Source organism: Penicillium solitum (genome assembly GCF_028829755.1).
Source record: "Penicillium solitum strain IBT 25940 chromosome Unknown utg000009l_segment0_segment0, whole genome shotgun sequence".
NCBI classification, from domain to species: domain Eukaryota; kingdom Fungi; phylum Ascomycota; class Eurotiomycetes; order Eurotiales; family Aspergillaceae; genus Penicillium; species Penicillium solitum.
The window spans coordinates 2,091,036-2,107,796 of NW_027072128.1; the positions used below are offsets into that span (position 1 = coordinate 2,091,036).

Below are 16,761 nucleotides of genomic sequence, written 5' to 3' on the forward strand. Positions count from 1 at the left end.
GCTAAGGGGTATCATTATTAAAAGATAGAAGGGCAGACAGCTACAATTAACGTAATCCTAAGGTGCGACATCTACATAGTGACGGCCCCTAATACGGATTAGGAAGAACAGAGGTGAAACTGATTTCGAACATTATTATACCATACCTATAACTAATTCAATATTGCATATTTCATTTGGTTAGAATCTCTTAGCGTCTCTAGGCCTATTTAGAATCCCCAGCATGACCATCTTGATTCTTCAGGTGGAACCATGGTCCATATGCTAATAATAGCCCTGGGGAGGCGCAGTCTAGAGTCCAGACTAAGGAAAAATTCTGCTTTTTATACGGGATATTTTGAAAATGATGAAAAATTTAAGAAACCTATGCAAGTAGTTAGTATAACCGTGCTAATGTGTTAATAGAAAATGCTATGTAGAGATCAGCAAGAAATGGAAGTTAGTGTGGGTTAGTGGCTGAATGAGAAGCTTGTTTTTATTTTTATTTTTATTTATTTTTATGTGAGATGTCAGGTGTCACCGGGGTAGTAGTTCCTTGAAGGTGTCACATATAAATTCAATCAGCCTATCAGAGACTGGGATATGTTCTGTTCCTGTTCCTAATTGGGTCAGGCCAGGAACAAATCTTGCTATGCTTCAATGCATAAATTGCATTACGTGGAGTGGAGCCTTCAAATTAGACCAGGTTCTTACCCAGGTGTATAGCGTCCAGGGTTCGTTTCACTAGATTAATGCCTGAAAGCCTGATTTTGGCCTGGCAGAAAAATAAAGATACCTGAAATACCATTACAGATCCCTTATTAAGCAATGTACCCTGGTTCTGCCGTTGAGTTTTCGTATGGGATCAAAGCCTTCATTTGAAAAGTAAACCACCCCAGAAATGGAGACATTTGAATTTTATATGGGATCAAAAGCTTCAATTGAAAGTTGCGATTGTAAACCACCCCGGAAATAGAGCTATATGAATTGGATGAAACGCTTCATTTTTCTATATACCGGGCATAATAGTTGTTCCATGCCGAATGGTTTACAGTACAGTGTATATTGAGGCCTAAAAGCGGTCTAATATCAGGCATGGTCAAGGCGTAAATCAGGCCAAAATCAGGCTTTCAGGCATTATCTAGCGAAACGAACCCTGGACGCTATACACCTGGGTACCGGGTTCTCCTCATTTCAGGACAAAAGGAACTCACTTTCCCCGATTTCCTTTTCTCTCTTCTCAATATATCATTTCCGACCGTCTGTGGGGGCCCTCTGTTACTACCTATGTTGTAGGTAGACCGTTGCCACATAAGTCTTTGCTGTGGGGGTCCGCTGAAAGAGGTCCTACTCTGATACTTCCTATTCATCCTATATCTGAAAGGACAAAAGTCACTACACTTCCGCCAACTTCCGAAAGAATTGAAGTTTGCCGGGCCCCGCCATGTCGGAGGCGCAGGAGAAGTTTCCGCCGATCCGTCATCCTTCTGCGGAGATACCCGAAAGGGACCGAGCTGAAGACAAGGACCACAATGCCGATACCAACACAGAAACCCTTCACCTAGACGAAACTAGCCTGAAGCCTAGTATCTCGAATTCCCAAAGATGGCGGACGGCAAGCCAGCGGGTTCGAAATCGGGCTGCAACGATCGCCGAGAAGCTCGGCCGACCTCACGAAAGGGAGGCTGATGGCTTGGATTCGCCGATGTTACCAGAGTACTATGGAGCAACAGACGATATCCGAGGATTCGAGGCCCGCCAGGCAGCCGATGAAGAAGCCCGGCTCCCAGGAACAGACAACGATTCGCAAGCTCGGCTCTTGGTGGAACGAATGGGGCCACAGTTCGAGGCACGGCCTCCACGCATCGAAGAACCGCGTTCCGGTTCGACAACCCCAGGAACTCCAGATGGGACGGCAACACCCGGCAGTCCACCCGGAGGACTTCTGTCACAATTGCTCCGTGTATACGCTAACAACCTCCACGCTGCAAGCCGGATGAGTGTTGTCTCTACAACTTCAGAAACAGACCCAGATACAGAAAGCACCCCACCATCCGGCACAGTGACACCGAGTGGAAAGAAAGAGAAATTGAAATGGTACAACGGCAGTCACCCCAGCAAACCAACCCACAGCTATACTTCCTCCCTCATCAATGCATCCATGGATTTGGGTCGGGTCGGGGTCCCCGGAGCCACGGGTCCCTCACCCGTGAATCCCAAAGAACGAAAGAAGAAAAAGGGCAAAAGCAAGAAGAACATCAAGCTCACCGTCCACATTGCCGCCATCCTCGCCCGCCAACAGTACATCATGCAGCTGTGTCGTGCTCTAATGAAATACGGCGCTCCCACCCATCGCCTCGAAGAGTACATGATGATGACCTCCAACGTACTGGACATCAAAGCCCAATTCATGTACATCCCGGGATGCATGTTCATGTCCTTCGACGACCAGCTAACCCGCACCGCGGAGGTAAAGATCATCCGCGTAGTGCAGGGTCTAGACCTCTCCCGTCTCGCAGAGACACACAACATCCTCAAAAGTGTCGTCCACGACGTCATCGGCGTCGAACAAGCAACCCATGATCTAGATGAGATCATGCAACGCAAACCACGCTACAACCGCTGGCTCCTCATCTTCCTAACCGGCTGTGCCAGCGTCGCCGTCGGCCCATACGCCTTCAGCGCCCGCCCCGTCGACCTACCCATAATATTCGTACTAGGCTGTCTAGTAGGCTTCATGCAGTACGTCGTCGCGCCAAACTCAGCAACCTACTCCAACGTACTAGAAGTCATCGCCGCGGTCCTCACCTCCTTCATCGCACGCGCGTTCGGCAGCATCCAACACAACGGCGAGCGCGTCTTCTGCTTCTCGGCCATGGCGCAGTCCTCCATCGCAATGATCTTACCGGGCTTCGCCGTGCTAAGCAGTAGTCTTGAGCTACAGTCTCACCAGATGAACGCGGGTTCAATCCGTCTCGTCTTCACGATTATCTACTCTCTCTTCCTCGGGTACGGCGTTACGGTCGGCACGACAATCTACGGGCTAATGGACCGCAACGCTACGAAGGAGTCGACATGTTCGAATCTACCGGAGGTCTGGGGGAACGAATATATCCAGCACTTCCCCTTCGTTGCGCTATTCTGTCTCTTCGCTGCACTGATTAATCAGTCCAAGCCGAAACAGTTGCCCATTACGATCTTCATGGGTGTTTGTGGCTATGTCACGAATTACTTTAGCACGAAGAAGCTCGGATCAAATCAGGTCGCTAATACGGTTGGCGCATTCACCATTGGCCTACTGGCCAATCTGTATAGTCGCTTGTGGCATGGTCATGCCGCTGCTGCTATTATTCCTGGTATCTTTACCCTCGTCCCGTCGGGTCTTGCGTCTAGTGGGTCGATTATTTCTGGATTGGAGTACGCCGAGGCTGTTGCATCTGGGAAGGCCTCTAGTACTACTAGTACGACATCTAATACCTCGCTTACCTCACTGGGATATGGTATGATCCAGACAGCTATTGGTATTTCCGTTGGGCTGTTTATCTCCGCTTTGATTGTTTACCCGCATGGGAAGAAGAGGAGTGGGATCTTCAGTCTGTAGATTCCGGCGGCGTCTACATATATTTCTTTGATCTAGCGATATATTTTGTTTGTTTTATACTGTATCATTTGCATTAGCGTGTTGGTATTTTAGAGGGGTGGAGAAAGCGTTCTATCTACACAAACAGACATACTAGTACACATCTTAACACATCACAATATACACTATTAACATTAACACCAATTTAAATACCAATACCCAAAAATCAAAATCACAAGGTCAAAACAGCACCCAAAAAAGCAATCCAAGCCGGTAAATCCGCAACAACCATCCGAACCCGATGAATCCCCACCCAACGCGCCATATCAACCGACGCGCCAACCCCACTCTCCCCCAAATCCTCCTTAGCACCAACATCATCCACAATCCTCTTAACCGGGCCGGCGACAAACGGCACGAAAACCAAATGTCCGATCGCACCTGCCAGTCCGATCCAGTAAAACGCCGTCGTCTGCAGCGGCTTGCGTGGGTAATAGCGGTTCAAGAAGAGCGTGCCGACGGCTGAGGTTATCGTGCCCAGGTTCAGGGCGAGTACTGTCCATACTGCGCGATTGAAGACGTGGGAGTACCATTTTGGTAGAACTTTGTCGGAAGTGGGTTGGAGCGAGGGGAGGAAGCCCGTGGTTGTTGTCAGTTCTAGTAGCGCGTGCGCGAGGGTTCCCGTGCTTGTTGCTAATGGGAGGGTTTGGAGGAGGAGGTGGGGGTTTAGGATTAGACCCGAAGCCATTTTGGAGGCGATTTGTTAGGTGGTTAGTAGAATTTAGATAGGTATAGGTGGGTAAATGAGGGTATTTAGAATATCTTAGAATATTAAAATGAAGTTGGCCCCCGGGGGGCTAGGGACTTGGGGGCTGAATTGGCTAATCATCCGGACTTGGCGGGGTGGAGGTGGGTTCGTAAGACATCCATATCATTCAGTCCATTGATGGAAGTGCACTGGTGTTCTTTGCTCTATAAAATATTGAAACCTGTTTGTCATTCCTGTTTATCTACTGGTCACATGAATTCTTCTTTCATAGCCAATCATTTCTTTAACATACTTCATCAGATCTCCCAACAGCTCCATATATATCCTGAGCACCATTGTCTAACTTCCCATTCATCAACTTCCAACATTCTGGCATCAAACCAGACATGAAAAACCACGGGCTGCTTATTTAACTTATCACTGCCTCTTTAAACCATGTTCGTACTTTCTCTTACACCCGTCTCTCAGCAAGACCATTGACTGAAGGACCCCACAACCCACCAGTCTTCGGGTTGATTGAAGTTGATTCCTGGACCAGGCGTGACCTTGATGTCTCCACCATCCCTTCAGGTGAGTTCACAGCCTACGATGGCATATCATTTAAAATCCAAGGATATAGCTAATCCCTTCCGCCAATCGGAACGAGTAGAAGTGATCTTCACACCACATTGTTGACGAATTCCATTTCGCAAATACTGGGGTGAAGGAGGGAGGTGTGCTATATATAGTCCCGCGGGGGGAAGTTATCAAGAGAGAGATATCTGATGCGAGAAGAAAGGAGACGTCGCTGTTTCCCCCAACAGGTAAGGTGCAAATACGAAGTGAGAAGCCTAAACGTAAGTCATATTTCTAACTATCTAAAACAGCGAATGGGAACGCGCAGGCTGGAGATATCTTCAAGTCAGCTGGGACTGGCTATAGTAAGACACCCGGTGATTTCTCTGGTGTCATACGCTGACGTGAAATGAAATATTGCAGCGGAAATACCATCATCCTCTTGGGAGGCGATCAGCGATTAAGGAAGAAGGGTAAGAAGTGTCAACCAACTTCATTTTCTGATTACCTCGGAGCTCAAAAAGAGCATGAACTGGATACGCGCAAGTGTTAATGTGTCCAGCTAAAGCCCGTTAGCAAGTCTCTAACAATTCAAAAACAGCTTGAACCTCACAACGTCGCCGCCTCTCATTTCAAAATTAACACCGTGAGGGATGATGTGGTTTCGAGGTGCATCGTCTAAAATAATGCCCAGACGAAATGTAATGTTTTGGATCTCGACGACATCCCAAAGATAGGACTGAGAAGTGCATACTACCAGAGGTATGGCACTAGGAAGCGAAGGGAATGACGCGTCAAATGTAAGTCGAATGAAGAAAACCGATATCAAGGCACTTTACGAACTGTTCCAACCCTGTGGTTTCTGTTATTTAAACTAATACACCACCGATGAAAAGTTATCGAATGCATTGAATTGCAAATCATTATCCCGAGTAGGCGGCGCCTCTAACCAAGTGAAAGATTGCGGACAGCTGCGACAATTGAGAAAAGTGGAAGCACCGAAAGACGCGATACAAGGAGGCACTGAAAATATGATGTGGCTTGATACCAAAACGACCAAGACAAGTCCATCAGCCCCATATGCAACCACCAGGACAGCGAAAATAACAGACTGGACAAAGAGCAACTCTTTCACACCAAGGCTCACTACCTACAGATGTAGGTAGGCAGCTCCCGAAGCTGGGCGTCCACAGCAAGAAGTTTCCAGCAATTTGAATGAACCGCAGCCCGAGCTGCGAACGCCATTGTTCCCCTATCTTTGAAGAAGAACCAACTTTTGTCCCCCTCTCTATTGCTTCATGATTTCAGTTACCCAAAAGTGGCAAGGGTCGCAAGAACAACCCGAAAGATGACTATGAAGTCGGAAGGGCGAAAAGAAGGATGTTGGACTAGCTGGTGCTGGTGTTGGTGCGAGAACCACGGAAGGTCATGGATTCATTCCAGCGAGAAGTACGGGGATTTTGACAAGCTCAACCTCCATCACTCGGCAACGCCAGAAAGTTACACAAATGATAAGAATCAGTCCTTACGAGGCTCGCTGCATTCTTCCAGTGATGAAGCAACCAATAACAGTGACCCTCCACCAGTATGCACCATGGCGGAGTTTTGCGTTCGATTCGCTCGACAAACTCTCTCTGCACAACATATCAGAGGGTGCAGGTGCTGTCGATATTCCCGATGCGCTCCGGATAGAGCTGAACCTTTTTGCAGGACAGCTCTATATTGCGTGAGTCGTATTCGGCTGTGCCTCCGGCCTGAGGTGGCAGCAGGGCAGTTGACAAGAAGTGAAAGGTGGATAATGGTGGAGCGGGCGCGGGTGGTAATGGGAAGGAGAAGTACCTTCCCGCCTATCCCCTGACGAGAATCACTCCCCTGATAGGAATCACTCCCTTGATGGGAACCACGCCCACCTCACCCATTCGGCTCTGGCATGATGAAGCGGGCGCTGGTGCGGTGTCTACGGACATTGAACAGGACGAAGTTGTGGAGAGAACACGAGACTATTCTTAAGCATCGTTGCAATCCGCAACATGGTGCCAGAACAGGTTGATTCCACGACATCATACCTGTTATCCATATTGTCCAAAGCTGGCAGAGCGCAGAGATCAGTCAATAAGCAATAAGCTCATACTAGACGAACAGAAATTCACCCCAGATACAGGAAGCATGAAGCGGGCATTCGAGGGTCCAACTACCCCGTACAGCTCGGGTAGCCTACCAATCTTGTTTACCTACTAACTTTACCTTCACGTACACATATTGAGGCCGAAATAACGTACTTTTCGAGCGTAAACATCAATCTTGGTATCATGTGAAATCCTATCAAGATGCCATTTCCTGAACAGGTTTGCTATACGGGTCCTCTGATTGTGCCAAAGCGTGATAGAAATTAACATGAATCTTATTTAACCTACACCGCTTCATGGGACAAACTTCTTCAGAGATGTGGCTTCAACTGGGCCGAAAATCCCGAAAGCGCTTCGGTCAAGGCTAATTTACCTATGGTCACAAAATATCCCTTGCTTGCTTCTTTCCCAAGACAGACTGGTACGATGAATCGTTTTTGACTCACAATCATGTGCGAACCCCAAATTGAAGGGTAGCATTGGAGCATCCCATGCATGGTTGTTTGCTGGCAGACTGAGTCTTGTTCAGACGAGTTTACCAGGATATGTAAACCTTGGATTGCTAGGTTGAATACATCATGATTCTTCCTCTGCTTTCTCCCCACCTTAGTAGTAGCCAGTCCTCCAACATGCGGTTACCCACCCGGAATGGGTCTTCTACCTGCCCCATCAGTTTGGAACAATTGTGTCCGGACCGCGTAAAAATAGAGGAGGGTGTGATGCACAAGAAGAGATGTATTTCCCAGCATGTTGAGTATTTCATCTCCATTCCCCCGAAGATAGGAGAGATTTCTGGCGGCGGCATCCTGGTTAACGGCGAGGAGATGTAGTTTAAGGCGTGGTTGAATCAGTTGAAGAAGGAATGGGCTCTTGGTGATTGCAAGCCGGAACCGGATTCTACCGAGGCCGGCCAAATTAGTCTCACTGACTATCTAGGGGCCTTCGTGGGGCATTTCTAGCCCAACTCACAAGAAACCTCCTGGGATGCTACCACCGGTGATGGAAATTGTGTATATTAGTGACAGAATAGCAGAACAGCTGTAGTACAGGCTACAACAAAGGAAGCAAACGAGAATTGAGGGAGAGTTTGCTTCTACATAGCTATATTAATAGTCTCCCCTCCTCCTCCCTGTATAGTTTCCTCTTTCTCCACACATCAGCACTATTTTCCGGGTTTCTCCTATTCCCCAGCCCCCCTGGTTTAGACCTTCTCAAGATGGAGAAAACGAAACAGGAAATAGAAACACAGGCTCTACTTGCGCTTGAAAAAAATAGTCAGCCTGGTGATACTGCATACTCAACCTCGGCCGGAGACGCGGTACATTCCACCACGAAGAAACGGAACCCCACAAGCACACCTGCTTCCGCAAAGCAAAAGAACACCGATTGTCCCCTCCCGGCCTCATACGTCGTGAAACCCCGCCAAGGACCTTCGTATGACTACGCGTGGTATCATTCACCGCTCCAAGAGCCTGCCGTGCACCACATGAGTGACCCTGCGGCGGCAGTGACCGCGTATGCAGACATCAAGGTTGTGAACAAACGTGTTCAGTTTGATCTGAGGAACATGAAGGCTGTGCTGCTGAAAGAGGGGTTGATTGAGGACTCTGACTCTGAGGATGGAGATGCCAGTTCAGATTGCTCTATAGACTTTTTTGATTGTGCGAAATAGATGGGGATAGGGGCTCTGAGAAGGGCAGGCCTCATGGGAACGGAGTTAGTTTCTTTCCTTTGTTCTCCTTGTCGGGCAGACGAGGACCGTTTTTGATATTTTCCCGTATTTTTCATTTCTTTTTAGGCAGACATTTCTGTTAGTTGTTGAAGCATAATGAGCTACATCCGTCTTTGAGGCGATAGCGCCATCTATCAACATGGATCTCCTACAGCTCGCACCAACTCATCTTCTAGCAATACTTTTTAGCAGTGCCAGCGCATTTTTTTCTGGCCTCATATCTCCTTCGTGTAGGAAATGGAGTCTCAGAACTCCTGGCCGGTATGTAATTGCAATAAACAAGTGGAACGTCACATTTAACAGGTGCACAGGTCCTCCAACCCTTGCACTTTTTAGAAACGAACTGCAGGTTCCAAAGTCCGATGCACATTCCAGTAACGATCAAACCAGTTGTGATGTACTCGGGTAGCATGCTATGTGATTCGCGTAGGTTTTCCCAGTGGGATAGGGAATATGCGGTCTTTTCACCTTCAAATGACATTACAACACCATCGTCATTAGCGACCATATCCTCCAAATGCAGTAGGGGTAGCAATTACGCATGTTATGTAAAGAAATACATCATTTCATACTGCGAGCGCGAGCACTGGAAGGTGCAAGAAGCGGAGGCCAAACAGATGTTACATGAATATCTGACCATACCAGAGGATCACATGCTGCATCCCAAGCGGCACAGTAACAGCTAACAGCATCACCAAGTCGCTTGTCTTTGGTATTCGCACTAAAGCCGTCCACGACGAGTACATGAAGTGCCGCCATCTAGCATGTCCACTCGTTTGCTCTGCTGCGCTATGTACCACAATGTCTGCTGGGCAACTGGCAAATCCGGGCGGGTGTAGTGGGGGATCTAATACAGTCACTGTACCAGACTGTACTGAATAAGGTGAAGGAGCACCGCCAACTGAATATTCAGCGCGACTCTTTTATGGATCGGGTTCTGCATACAATAGAACGAACCCCGCTCTCTGAGCATGAGCTAAGATTCCTAGGATGTGTTCTGATAGAAACAGGCTCCGATACCTCGCTTATATTGACCATCATCCAGGCCATGAGTGAGTATCCAGAAGTGCAGGCTAAGTATGTTGAAAATGCTAGAAAGATCCTCGACTACTGCAATTGTAGGCCTTTTGGTCGAATGGGAAAATCCAACACAGTATGCTGATCGGGTATTTCGTTCTAATCTGCTCAAGCGGGAAAGCTAATAGAGTGGTATTGCAGGACACATACATAAATCCACTCCATTATCAGCTATGACTGTTCCCCGGTTTGGTTTGACTGGTCCAAAGTGGCCTATATCAACATGATCATCAAAGGGTCCCACCGGTGGCGTCCCGGCAGCCCTTTGGGTGTTCCCTCATGCCGTCGCTGAAAGTCGGTTAAATCGGATATTTTCTCTCCTGCCAAGCCAGTCATCACGGATAATGTGCAGTCAAACCTAAATATATCAGCTAACGACCCTTAGATGGCCACGTCGATGGTAAGCTCATTCCGCAAGGACCAAGCATCGTTCTCAATGTCTATGGCATGTACCATGATAGTGAGCAATGGGAGGAACCAGAGCATGTTGAGCCTGAATACTTCGCCAGCCTTGGCGTCGGGTTACGCAGGATCCGAACACCGAGACCACCTGGGTTACGGGGCGGGCCGGTGCGTCTGTCCGGGCATCCACTTGGCGGAACGCAACTTGATCATCGGTGTTGCCAAGCTGTTCTGGGCCTTTGAGTTCCTCAACCCCCCCGCTAGCGACAATGATATTTCAGCTCACTCCGGCGCTAGTAGAGGGTTTCTTCATTGCCCCGAGGATTATGGCTGTGCCATTCGTCCTCGCTCTCCGAAGAAGCGGGACACCATTATGCGGGAACTTGCCGAGGCGCAAGAGGTTCTCACTCAATTTGATTAGTTAGATTAGAGGATGTGCACTAGAATGTGATCATCAACCCCTCTCCCCCTCTCCATAGGGCGTTTCTTTGCCAAGGCTCGGTGAAAATATTGACGCTACTATGTTGTATATATGTCAGCTCTGCTTCAAATCCCTATTTCTATGCAGATCAGATCATCCGTATCCGTACAATTAATCTAGTATGTTTTTCATGTGGATATATTCAATTTAGTTAAAGTCCCCGATTGGTGCGGCATCCCGTTTCTTGACATCCATCGTACATCCCATGCCTCAATAAATTAGCTACTTTACTTCCAGCAGCGTATGGCTTTAGTCCATAGCCCCTAGAAAGCCCCAAGTAAGCCCTAAGTAAGCGGCTAGGCAACCCTGTGTTCCGTAAACTGAGTGTTTGTTCCGGTCTCACGTGAAATTATAGTCTAGTTGTGCACGGATGTATATTAGTCTTCCTATATGGCTACTACATCGTACCTGGAATAAGAAATTCGGACCCTTCACCAAATCTAGTAAAATAGGATCTTCATCCCTGTACACTAATGCATATTGTACTATAAGGAATGGCATAATGGCAACTCCGTTTTCTGCAGCCGATGCATGTCGCCCAGAAGAGCAGCGGAACAGCGGACGCCACTCCGGTTCCTTCACAGTTTGGAGCTAATTTTTGAGATAAGGTGATCGTCCTAGCACGCCTTTGAGGTGTGGTAGGAGTTCATGATGCCTGCGTAGGTAGGACGTGGGGGTGAGTATGCTGTGAACGTGGAGAATCCCTTAGCGCTAGATGGTAGGTAAATAGCATAATAGGACTCACGTTAGGGTTTCATTTGATTTAATTTATTGTATTATTTATTCTTTTATTCAGGGTCATTTATGTATGTTTCTTCCGCTTAATCAATCTATTTCTTCACCATCAATGCATAAATGATGTAGGTTTTGCCTGCGATCTGTATTGACCGGGATTATATATTTTTTATAGTACTAGTGCATTCTTTACCTCTATGGCAATATAGACGTCGAACCTACATATGCAACTGTTGTATATTCTACCAAAATAAAGCCAAGCTTTTTGATTAATACTTGGAAAAGCTGGGCAAGATCGTAGGTTCATAAAAGTCTCTCTCATCTATACGAAGTAGCAGGATTGGATTCCCTGTTCACTGCAACCTTGGTAGTTAGAAGGATCTAAGGTCTATTACCTATCTTATCTAACTGACTTTGGACCAATGATAGAATCACACTCGCTTATTATTCGAACAAAGTGATGTGGCGAATTCAGCCAAGGATTCACGGATAATAGCCCTGGAGCTGACGAGATAACACACTAGCAGGTAGGTAGGTAGCATCCCGCTCTGCTTCTCGTTTCTTATTCCCTTTTTGGTATGCAAGTCTCATGCTGTGCAGGGGTAGCCCGTCATCCCTGCTTTTGCATGTACTTTTGTCAGTTTGCCTAGGCCAAGATCTGCAACCTCAGGCATCCACCGCCAACACGACTCCTGCACGACTCTTTTTCCCTTTGCGCGATCTACCGCTCCCCTCCCCTCCCCCTCCCCGTCAAGTTCTCGAGTAGTCCAGAGGGAAATTCCTTTTAAGGTTCCGACCGCCATTTGGAGTCGAATGAAGCTGGTCTGAATGGATATCTGATTTGTTTTGTCCTCCCACCCCACGCCTCCGTCATGTACTCCACTTTCTCCGCCAACTTCAATACCACGATCGACGCCTCCCGTGACAGATCGGCCACGCCTATTACAGCTCCACGACCAAAGCGCAACCAGGTCGCTCGGGCCTGCGACTGGTGTCGGCTCAATCGCGTCAGATGCGATGACAAGCAGCCATGTCAGAACTGCCTGAATCGAGGAGCCTCTTGCAGCAACACAAAGCCACAGGAGGCCACCTCGCTCCCGGCTGCAAACCGGTAGGAAACCAACCTACATCTCCCTCAGGATCACATCGGGATGAATGTAAATGGCCCGCTGATCCGTATCGATAGAGAGATGCAACGGTTACGAAATAAAGTCAAGGACCTTCAGGATCAGATCGCGAAACTCAAAGATGGAGCGCAAATCCAAGCACAGACGGGGTTTGCGACGCCACCAGTGTCGGATGCGGCCCACACCGCGTTCGATTTTGCAGAGCTCACCAATACCACAGAAGGATGGCAAGGCCTCCAGCAGACAAGGCAGATCCACTATGGGCCTTTGTCGTCCTCATATTTTGTCTCCCGAATCAGTCGCTATCTATCCCAAACACTCGATCAGCCAATAGAAGATTCGAAGCTGGAAGCATGCATTGCACGCTTTCATTATGTTGCCCCAACCCACCAACCGTCTCGATGGGATGCAAGCCCAGCCAGCCAGGCGGATCAGCTCCCAGACGGAACCGAGGAGGCCGAGGATCTGACCCGGTCACAAGAGGAACACTTTCTCAATCTGCTCTGGCAGTCCTTTCATTGTGTATACCCCATCCTCGATGAACGCGAGTTTCAGCAACATTATGACTCATTATGGTCAAGTTCCACGGATGGAATGTCTTCCCGGAAGCCATCAGCCTTAGTAGATGTGCTGTTGGCAGTCTGTATGCAGTACAGCAGCACGTTCTTCGTCAGTGATGACAACCAGCAGGGAGATTCGGATGCTGGATGGCAGGCCAAGCACGCGAATCTAGCCAGTCGAACTTACTACCAGAGGGCCCAGAGGCTGCTGCAGAGTGAGCTCGAAAATCCAACCATCATGCTTGTGCAGAGCCACATCTATTCGATTGTGTACTTGTACAACACTTCCCTGTTGAATACGGCGCATATTAACCTAGGTGCCACACTGCGAATCGCCCACGCGCTGCGGCTGCATATCCGCCCGCTGGACGGGACCTCCCCCGAACAGCAGGAGTTACAGCGCCGAATTTGGTGGACGCTCTATCGGATTGACAGCCAGCTCTCAATGACCCTGGGTCGGCCGCCACTCATTCAGATGTCGCATGTGAGCTGCGGGCTACCCGGAGATGATCGCGTGCACGCCCAGCTATCTGGCACAGTTCTTCTCACGAATCATGAGGACATCAGCTGGCTTAGCTTCCATGTCCAGTGCACGAAGCTCGTATTTCTCGTCCAGGGCGTGCAGACAGCATTGCACCGGAAATGCTCCCAGTTGCTGAACGGGGATAAAGCCAAGGATCTATATGATGACCCGCGCCTCCTCGAGACTTTGGCCGAGTTTCTCGGACAGGAGATGACGGCCATTCATAACTGGGTTCAAAATGTGCCACAGTCACTATGTAATCCTCGCAAGGGGGGCGGGGAACCATTCTCCACCAATCGGGATGCGCTGAATCTGTCTCCGTATAGCCCGCTCTGGCTGCAGCGCCAACGCCTCCTGCTGGAGCTCCACTACCACCATCTTGTCATATCGACACTGCGGCCCTTTATCCGATTCCCCCCTGTGAGCTCCTCTGTGACCCCACTGACCGACGGTTACAATATATCCTGTCTGAACCACGCTATGGCGATCACCAGTATCCTCAACCAAGTGCTCTCCGAGACAGATCTGCTGCGCGGCTGGTCACCCATCTTCCAGTACCAGTGGGATGCCATCCTGTGTACCCTAGGATTTGTGCTCGCCAACTCAGTCTGCCCACCGACTCCTTCTGCCCGCAAGTCGCTGCAGACGGCGATTCGCACGCTGGATCTCGTGAGCGATCACTTCGTGGCAGCCAAAAACGCGGCGGAGGTCGTGCGCGAAGTCAGTTGCCAGGCCGATCGACTCCTCAAAACAGTCCAACAAGGTCTCACCCGGAGACAAGCACCGCGTGCCAGCCATGCCGCGTCTACCAGGGCCCAGAATCCTAGGCCGCCGTCGAACCAAACTTCGTTCCTCACCCCCGGCCAACCGGAGTTCCGGCCCAACCCACTCAAGCGGGCGCTGCCACCGACCAGCCTGGAGGTATCACAACATCAGCCAGTGCCTAATTTTGAAGCACGCATGCACTTAATGGAAATGATGCCTATTGGATCATTACCAGAACCATCTCCTTCTTTAGGGACGACAGAGTCTCTATCGATGCCCTCGGCCACATCTGCTGACATGGTCATCGGCACTGAAGCCCAGTGGCTGCATGCGAGTGCGATGGTCATGGATTCCTGGACCACCAACTTATGATTAACCTTTTACTTTTTCATTCACTGTTGATTCTTTGTGCTGATTTTACATTTTGTTCGACTTAGAGTACCGCCGTGTCTAACTCTAATCGATACATAGTATCTAACCAGCAGCGGGCCCTGCTAGGTGGAGAGAAATAGAAAGATAAACTAGATCGATAACTGATTTATAGTACATATTTATATAGTACTGTTATTACAATTCAACATTATATGATGCCTCCCTTTAAACGTTTGGCAGTTCAATGTAAAATGGTAGCTTAAATCATCAGTTTGATAGATATGTACATGTCAATGGGATCTCACAAAAACGGCTCGCAGAATAATCTAGATGTTGCAGGCTAGTAGGAATATAGATTACTCGATGGCTCCTCCATTTAAATACCAAACCAGATGTTTGTACTAGCCGTGGAGTGTGGGGGTGTTTGGCGTGTTCGGCGTAATCGGCGTAATTGGCGCAATGGGCGGGGCGTGATGGGCGTAATTGGCGTAATCAAATTGTAGTTCTCGACAACTTAGATGTATAAATATCAGGTTTCTTGCAATGTTAGAAGACGTACACCAGCTCCTCTATTGTTTCTCTCGAGTGTTCAGTGAAATGGCCCAGTCAACTTTTAAGCAATATTTTCTCCCCGACAAGACCGGATTTGATAGCTTGGTCCTTTGTGATGTCCCCAAAACGGCTCCCAAGTACGGTCAGATACTAGTTCGAATTAAAGCAGTCTCCCTGAACTGGAGAGATGGTATTATTGCTATGGGAACTTACCCTTTCCCTGGGCCTGATGCTCTTGTTCCTGGTAGTGATGGAGCCGGTATGATCCTTTACCTACCATTGAATTTATAGACTGTGGTCTAACGAATCTATAGGTATCGTGGAAGAAGTTGGTGAAGGCGTCACTGAATGGAAAGTCGGCGACCGGGTTCTTGCCAATTTCACCCAAGACCACATAGCCGGCCGACTTAATGCGCAAACGCTCTTGTCCCAACTCGGAGGTGAAATCCAAGGTCTACTGGGCGAATACTTCATATTTCCAAAGACTGGAGTCGTTCACATCCCAGACTACCTCTCGTTCGAAGAAGCATCTTGCTTGCCATGTGCAGCCCTCACTGCTTGGAACGCGCTCTACGGTTTGGTCCCTATTCGACCAGGCCAAACTGTCCTTTTGCAGGGCACGGGAGGAGTATCGACATTTGGATTGCAGATTGCCCATGCAGCTGGTGCAACAACCATTGTCACCTCGTCATCCGATGATAAGTTGTTGAAGGCAAAACAACTCGGCGCAACACACACAATCAATTACCGACAGAACCCAGATTGGGCGGCTGAAGCCAAGAGAATCACAAACGGGCATGGTGTCGACCATATCATTGAAGTTGGCGGGACTCTCACATTACAGGCATCCTTTGATGCCATCGCAATGCACGGCCTTATACATTGTATCGGGCATATCACAAACCCGGATCCCTTGGGCGCTGGCAAAGATCTCCGTGGCCCGGACGCTGCATTCCTGGCGTTGGATAGGTTGTGCATTGTGCGTGGTGTGGTGGTTGGCTCCAAGGAGCAGTTGCAGGATATGCTGGAATGTTTCCAAGCCAAGTCTATTCGGCCTGTGATTGACAGTGTTTTTGATTTCGGAAGGACGAGGGATGCATATGAGCATTTGTGGAGTGCAACGCATACGGGGAAAGTTGTTATCCGAATGCCTTGATATAGCTCGACTGGCACAGAATATAGCCGCCAGGCCCAGTGTGTTTTCATGGTGAAATCGACACTATTTATCGCTTTACTTTCTGTTGTTGAATTGCAACCAAGTTCAGTTTATCTGTTCATCGGCCGCGTACGTAGTACGTAGAGCAGTTGCTCATCACTACCGCTGATTAGTTGTTCTTGAACCGAGTTTCTTTAGTAATCTATTTGAATACAAATAAGCTTGCATTACGCTCCGCACGTAATTCCTACACGTACTCTTGTTGCCATT

General features: G+C 48.6%; 7 protein-coding genes across 7 annotated transcripts; 6 read left to right on the plus strand and 1 right to left on the minus strand.

Moving 5' to 3' along the window:
* Positions 1-1,423: 1,423 nt before the first annotated feature.
* N7455_011878 (threonine/serine exporter family protein) lies at positions 1,424-3,580 on the plus strand (the record flags this gene model as incomplete). Its single annotated transcript, XM_040953912.2, has 1 exon — positions 1,424-3,580. The coding sequence occupies one exon, from the start codon at positions 1,424-1,426 to the stop codon at positions 3,578-3,580; it is 2,157 nt and encodes a 718-aa protein (XP_040815649.2).
* A 211-nt stretch (positions 3,581-3,791) lies between these two features.
* Positions 3,792-4,307, minus strand: N7455_011879 (putative integral membrane protein; the record flags this gene model as incomplete). Its single annotated transcript, XM_040953816.2, has 1 exon — positions 3,792-4,307. The coding sequence occupies one exon, from the start codon at positions 4,305-4,307 to the stop codon at positions 3,792-3,794; it is 516 nt and encodes a 171-aa protein (XP_040815832.2).
* Positions 4,308-7,638: 3,331 nt separating this feature from the next.
* N7455_011880 (uncharacterized protein) lies at positions 7,639-7,839 on the plus strand (the record flags this gene model as incomplete). Its single annotated transcript, XM_040953759.2, has 1 exon — positions 7,639-7,839. The coding sequence occupies one exon, from the start codon at positions 7,639-7,641 to the stop codon at positions 7,837-7,839; it is 201 nt and encodes a 66-aa protein (XP_040815691.2).
* A 386-nt stretch (positions 7,840-8,225) lies between these two features.
* Positions 8,226-8,681, plus strand: N7455_011881 (uncharacterized protein; the record flags this gene model as incomplete). The annotated part of the gene is made up of 1 exon (XM_040953904.2): positions 8,226-8,681. The coding sequence occupies one exon, from the start codon at positions 8,226-8,228 to the stop codon at positions 8,679-8,681; it is 456 nt and encodes a 151-aa protein (XP_040815651.2).
* A 1,591-nt stretch (positions 8,682-10,272) lies between these two features.
* Positions 10,273-10,641, plus strand: N7455_011882 (Cytochrome P450; the record flags this gene model as incomplete). Its single annotated transcript, XM_065606770.1, has 1 exon — positions 10,273-10,641. The coding sequence occupies one exon, from the start codon at positions 10,273-10,275 to the stop codon at positions 10,639-10,641; it is 369 nt and encodes a 122-aa protein (XP_065459936.1).
* A 1,667-nt stretch (positions 10,642-12,308) lies between these two features.
* Positions 12,309-14,783, plus strand: N7455_011883 (Zn(II)2Cys6 transcription factor; the record flags this gene model as incomplete). Its single annotated transcript, XM_040953869.2, has 2 exons — positions 12,309-12,547; positions 12,623-14,783. The coding sequence occupies 2 exons, from the start codon at positions 12,309-12,311 to the stop codon at positions 14,781-14,783; spliced, it is 2,400 nt and encodes a 799-aa protein (XP_040815833.2).
* A 597-nt stretch (positions 14,784-15,380) lies between these two features.
* Positions 15,381-16,491, plus strand: N7455_011884 (zinc-dependent alcohol dehydrogenase family protein; the record flags this gene model as incomplete). Its single annotated transcript, XM_040953952.2, has 2 exons — positions 15,381-15,594; positions 15,650-16,491. 2 exons carry the CDS (start codon positions 15,381-15,383, stop codon positions 16,489-16,491), a joined length of 1,056 nt encoding a protein of 351 aa, XP_040815653.2.
* Positions 16,492-16,761: the final 270 nt, after the last annotated feature.